The following is a 6,068-nucleotide window of genomic DNA, read 5'->3' as shown; positions in this document are numbered from 1 at the left end:
GCCAACATGGCGGCGGGGGCTGCAAACTGGGGACAACCGAGCGCTACTTCCTCACGCCGGCGGTGCTCGGGCTACCACGCGCCGAGACCCGGGCGAAAGGGGGCCGGGCTATGGCGGCGCCGGGAGGACAACCCCCCCCCGCCACGTGACGCGGGCGAACCGCAAGGGGCGTAGCCGGCGGCCATCTTGAAGTAGGGCAGTTGAAGGGCAAGCCCTGTTGAGGGCGTCGCCTGGCGTTGTCTTTGCGGGCGGCGGAGACCGATGCGTTTTCGCGCCGAAGTGGAAGCAAGGCCGCAGTGTTGACAGGAAGGGCCGCTTAGCGGGCCCTGCGTTTGTTCTTGCCGGTGGTAGCTATCATTAGTCCGCAGCATGCCGGTGCAGGGGGTGTCCCTAGCTGCAGGTGCACCCAGGTTAGAGGGCCTGTCTTGGCGGGGCCCTCAGGAACGCTTCATCCCCGTCAACCTCAGGTGTGAACTTCGAGGGGATTCGTTGGACTGCGTAAAAGAAACCTATGTGTAGACACCCCTGTCCACCTTCCTCCACCTTCGTTTCATTCAGCGCCGTTCTTTTTGGAAGTGAATAGAAGTGTCCACCCAGGATCAAGTTTGACTCACTGTAAAAACTAATAAGGAGGAAGCCTCCTGAAAAGCACATGTCTGTATCCCATTCATCCAGATATGTATAAACCAGGTCTGGCCCCCTGTGGATAAGGTCACTGTAAATTAAGGCCTGTTGTCACCTGGGTGTTATCTCATGTCCATCAGACAAAAAACACAGTAGAAATCTAGCTTTTTCTTTCCAGTGAAGACAAGACTTTAGAGTACCTCTAGAGAGGAAAGAAGGGAAGATGCCCCCTCAGGCATGAGGCTGAAGTTTGACTGAGCCCTGCATCTCTGAGAAAATCGTCCCTTACAGCTCCTCCCAGCACGTTTCTAATGTAATTTTATTCTTACCTGCATGCACCTTCACCAGAAATGATCCTGTCTATCTGTCATAACACAGTCCTGTTTCTGTTCAGTCAGGCTTGTGGGCTGCTGCTGTTTCTTATTGTAGCCCAGGTAACTTGGGTATGTACTCCCCTTCTCCAGCTGAAGAGGATTGTTAGCTGGCAGGTGTGCTGTGGGGAAACTGCAGACCACTCAGTTTCCCTCGGTCCCTGTAGAACCAGGCCAGGACAGTCAGGGGACTTAATGTTAATACATTTGTATATAGTTATCACAAGGAAAAGAAACATGAATATAAACATAAGTACTATATGTATGTATAGATATAAAGGTATCTAAACAAATAACATAAACGATACCCTCTGGGTAAATGCCATAAAACCTTATACCAGTGCTCCAGATACAGGTAAGTATCTGATCTGAAACAGATAAACCCCCAAATAAAAAGATAGCTAACAGATAAACTATAGATAAGTATAGGTGAACAATAAATAAGCCACAAATAAATACAAATAAACAACAGGTGAAATAATAGCAACAGTGGGTCCCAGCAGAGCCCTAGGACTCTACTTATTTGCTAAATTACAAACATGAGAGATCACAAAATATAAGTCATGACATCACACCACTTACGGCGCAAAAACCCCAAAGATAAACTTAATCCCAAGGGGAAACCCCAATGCCCCATGGCTTTTCCCAAACCCTACAAGAAAGCTGGTAACTTTGGTGGGGGGCCCTCTCAGTGGGACCTCCACTTTCAGGAGCCCTTAACTAACCAGGGGGACTCCCCCTCTCCTGTAGGATCCTCTTTTCCCTGCAACTCTCGGCTTCCAGGCCTGGAGGGTGTCTCTCATCCTCTGAGCCAAACAGCTCTCTTGCCTGGAGCAGGCTTGTGGGTGGGGGGGTCGCTTTCCCCTGAAACATGGCTCCTCTATGCAGGGCTTCTGGGGCCTCTGGCTCTGCCCTGTCTACTTGCTCAGTAGCCCAAGCACCCTCTGGCTCCCTGGACTCAACCTTTTTGCTATGGGTCAGAGGCCTAGGCTGCCTGCTCCTGGACCCTTCACGCAGTGCCTCCTGTACCAAGCTCCCAGCCTTGTTCCAGGGATTGAGGACCTGAGCTGCCCAAGTGCTCCAAAGGTCCTACTCCTTGCACTATCCTGTGCTCCGCATCTCTGGCCTCACGCCAGAGGTTGCAGACCCAAGCCACCTCACGCAACTCCCAGGGTCTGGGTGCCATGCGCCGTGCTGCATACCAACAGCCTAGCTGCTTGAGCTGTCCACTGTTCCCCACTGATGGAAGACTTCAGGGGCACTTCTGGGCTACTGCTCTGCCCTGCTGAGCAGCTCTCCTTACTCTTCTAAGCCCTACTCCACTCTGTCCCAGGTGTATCTCCCTCATGCTGGGCAGGCAGCTCCTTTTATACTCTTCAGGGCTCCGCCCCTGAAGTCTTCCAGACCTGAGTGTTGCAGTCTTCAATCAGGTCCAGGAGCAGGATGAAACTCATCTCCCCCTCCCCTCAGGAAAGGGGCGTGACTTAACTCCTCTTGCTGCCTCCTGATTTGTGGATGGGCTCCACCAATCAAAACAGCAAGATTTTAAGTCTGGGAAAGCTCCGAAAGACCCAAGCTCTAAAAGACAAGCCTGCTACCTTATTAAGAATATAATATGAGCTGTGATCCTTTAACTCTCATTAACTCCCTACTGACCCCAAAGGAATTTGTGGGATTCACTTAGGGAAGACTCGCACTTTTACTCCAAACATGGTATCTGTCCCATTAATAATTTTCATCATAGCCTTGGTATCCTGCCTGATACAATAATATTTCTCAGCTACCAGCTACTCCCAAGATTTTTCATGGTCAATAGTGGTTTTTTAATTGATTGGTTTTCTACCAGCAAGAATGCAAATTATTTCCATTAATTATTAGGGATAAAGTTTAGTTGCCACCTTGTAAGTGTTCACGGATAAATATTTCCCATGAGAAATGGAATTTTTTAGGAAGGGACTGATTTCTCAATATATTCCTCAACAAGGAACATTCTAGTCACAATACAAAGACAAGTTAGATGAAAACTCATGCCGCTGCTTTTTGCCCTGGCTCATGGCCCTGCATGTGGGGTTAGCACAGGGAAAAGTGCTCCAGGTGTGGTATGAGAGGCTCGGGTCAATGCCTGAGCAGGCTGCAACGGCCTTACCTGAAATTCTGGGGGCCTCCTGGGACTCCAGCAGTGGTGTCCTGGTACACGGAGTCTGACTAGCAGCCAAAGTGTGGCTTTGGCTGGCCAGGCTTCAGTTTCAGGCAGCACATGCTGCTGCCGCGTGTGCCACCCAACTTTTTCTGTGCACATATTTACATTTGGCTCTGTGCTGCAAATATTCAGCCCAGAGAACCATATCATATGCTCAGGGTGCATTTGTGGCACCTCAAAGGCTGTTGAGGTGCCACAAAATGCACATTTGCGCTCGTGTGGACACGGCCATAATGTCCATCATTGCTCAGCCATGCTACAGAGCAGCACAAGCTGTTGCATTTCTCCTGGGACCCAGTCTTCTACTTCTGTAAATTCCTAGCTCATACAAATTGATACAGTCTGGAAGCCCACAGAACTTTGACACTGTACAGGGGACTTTGGTGTGAGAATCCGTCTCTTAATATGAAAAGATTCTGTGGTATTCTCCCCAAGTACAGTAATAAGTATCAATGGAGGAGAACAAGAGGGTACAGCAGGGGTGAGCAAAATATGGCCTGAGGACTGGATCCAACCCTCCAGGCCATTCTATCCAGCCTGTGGAGCCCCTAAAAAATTTAGAAAATTAATATTCATCTGCTGCTGGCTTCCTGTCAAAGATGACAGGAGTCAGGGGCAGTAGGACCCAAGGGAAGCCAGCAGCAGGACACAGCAGCTCAGCAGCAAGGCCTGCCTGCCCTCGCCCCACCCACAGTCCCCTCCCACCTCCCACCCTCAACCAGAAGTCTTTGCCTAGCAAAGACATCTGGCCTGGGACCCTGGGGCAGTTCGCACCTCCCTCTGCTAGAGAAGGAAACTCAGATAAAAATGGGGGGACGGGGGTCAGGGGAGGACTGTAAGCAATTGCCCCACTTGGGGCCAGGCTGGGCTGGCTCCTGCTGAGTCCCACAATCCAGTGATGCAGCCGGGAGACACGTGGTGCTAGAGTGGCTGGCAGTGGGCAGGAAAGCAGGGAAATGGCAGCTACAGATGGCGGGGAGTAGCAGTGAGCAGGTGCATGGGAGCGCAGTGACAGCTGGGAGGGAGCATGGGGCCCGTGCCAGTGTGTCAGGGCCAGCACAAGTGCAGGACCCCTGCACCCCCTCCAGCACAGCTGGTGCCAGACCCTGCACTCCTGGCGCTCCCAGTGGTGACCAGCACAGGCCCCGCGCTCCTGCCCAGCTGCTGCTTTGCTCCTGCACTCCCGCTCACTGCCACTCCTCCCTGCCTGTAGCTGTCATTTCCCTGCTTTCCTGCCCGCTTCCAGTCACTCCAGCACCACATGGCTCCCAGCTGCATCGCCAAACCATGGAAGCATGGGGCCTGCGCTGGTACTCTGGGGCCAGGAACGGGGCAGGGGAGAAGGGGAGGTGCAGGGAGGGAGGGACAGAGTGTGTGTGTGTGTGTGTGTGTGTGTGTGTGTGTGTGTGTGTGTGTGTGTGTGTAGGGTAAGTCCCACATGCTCACTCCACCATACATGTACACCCACACCACCCCTCACACTGCCATACATGCAGACCCCCACACCCCCTCTCACACCCACGCACCCTCCTCCATACACAGCCCCCACAAACCCCATACCCACCCACACCCCACATACCCACACACCCACAGCCCACACAAACCTATACTCACCCCTCTGCCCCCCACCCCTTCACAATATACAAGACTAAGACTTCATTTTAAGCTATTGCGCAATCACCTACACTACACAAACATGTGAATCAGGACAAAAATATTTTTTGAAATCAAGTTAATGAATGTTGTAGATGTTTGCTTTTTAGAATATGATTTGGTATTTTTCTGGTTCTGAGATGGCAAAACCCCATCCTGAAAGGAGTATTTCTGGGAGCAAGGGGAGGGACTTCTGGTGGCAAAGGTCAAGGGCTAGGGGGTGGGACTGCCAGTCACAAGATGGCAACCAGTGGCCAGGGCACCTGTCAAAGGGCGGGGCTACCCATGCAGCCCTTGAAACCGCTTGCCAAAACTCGGAAAGGGGCCCTCCAGCTGAAATAATTGCCTGTCTCTGGGGTACAGCATTGTTGCATAATAATATATATATGCCTAGACATTAGGTCAAACCCAAAGCAATTTGGGGCTACAGGGAATTTCTCCATGAGATTTAACCCCATCTGTCTTTGTGAGTCAAGACTAATGCTGACTACAAGTCTGAGTCTCAGTTCAGGAGACAAATATGGGTCTCCTGGGTGGAAACCAAAAAAGCACTAAGCACAGAGCCATCAAGCAATCTCTTGGGTGCTTCACTCCTACAGAAACAGTCTCTGTTAGCAACATCTGCTGCTCAGTTATTCTTCCATTTGCAACCATGCAGGAGGCAGTGAGTGTTCAGGGCCTCCAGGTTTTTGGCAATAGCATTAATACAGTGACATCTTTGCTTCTCAGTTGGAAGGACATTTGGGTTGGAATATAGGTTTGGCAGGCATCAAGAGTGTGCCTTTGTATAAACATCTGAATACAGACACATGGGATATGTTATCTGACATGAGGCCAAGGCTAAGTCCCAGATCCTCAAAGCTATTTAGATGATAAACTGGGCCTAAATGTTGGTAGCAAAATCAGGCCCTGCATCTCCTTACCAAGCCTCTGAGACATCCCCCCACCCTCTTTAACTACCTGAAAATACAAATTTGGAGGTAGACATTTTAAATCACAAAATATAGACAGCTTTTTGCTCTGATTAATGTTTACCAGATCTACAGCTCACTGCAATTGAATTGAAGACTCCCATTGAGTTTGCTGGGTTTTGAACATAGTCCTATGAGAGCATGACCTAAAGAAACACTTAGTACACATGAGCATGGAGCAAAGGAAAAGATATCCTCCTGGCACCTTTGTGTCCTACCAGCAATCCAGGATCTGAGTTGGGACCAGTT

At 50.6% G+C, this 6,068-nt stretch overlaps 1 protein-coding gene across 1 annotated transcript in view; it reads right to left on the bottom strand.

Annotated features, from left to right (window-relative positions):
* LOC102379126 overlaps nucleotides 1–373 on the bottom strand; it is a 16,254-nt gene extending 15,881 nt beyond the window's left edge. The window contains 2 exon segments of the mRNA XM_025210555.1: nucleotides 73–322; nucleotides 325–373. Of these exon segments, the coding sequence (XP_025066340.1) occupies nucleotides 73–322; nucleotides 325–358 (284 nt within the window). The 5' untranslated portion in view covers nucleotides 359–373.
* Nucleotides 374–6,068: the final 5,695 nt, after the last annotated feature.

This window comes from Alligator sinensis, unplaced genomic scaffold (assembly GCF_000455745.1).
Source record: "Alligator sinensis unplaced genomic scaffold, ASM45574v1 scaffold311_1, whole genome shotgun sequence".
Taxonomy (NCBI): domain Eukaryota; kingdom Metazoa; phylum Chordata; order Crocodylia; family Alligatoridae; genus Alligator; species Alligator sinensis.
This window is presented reverse-complemented; position numbering and strand designations above follow the sequence as displayed.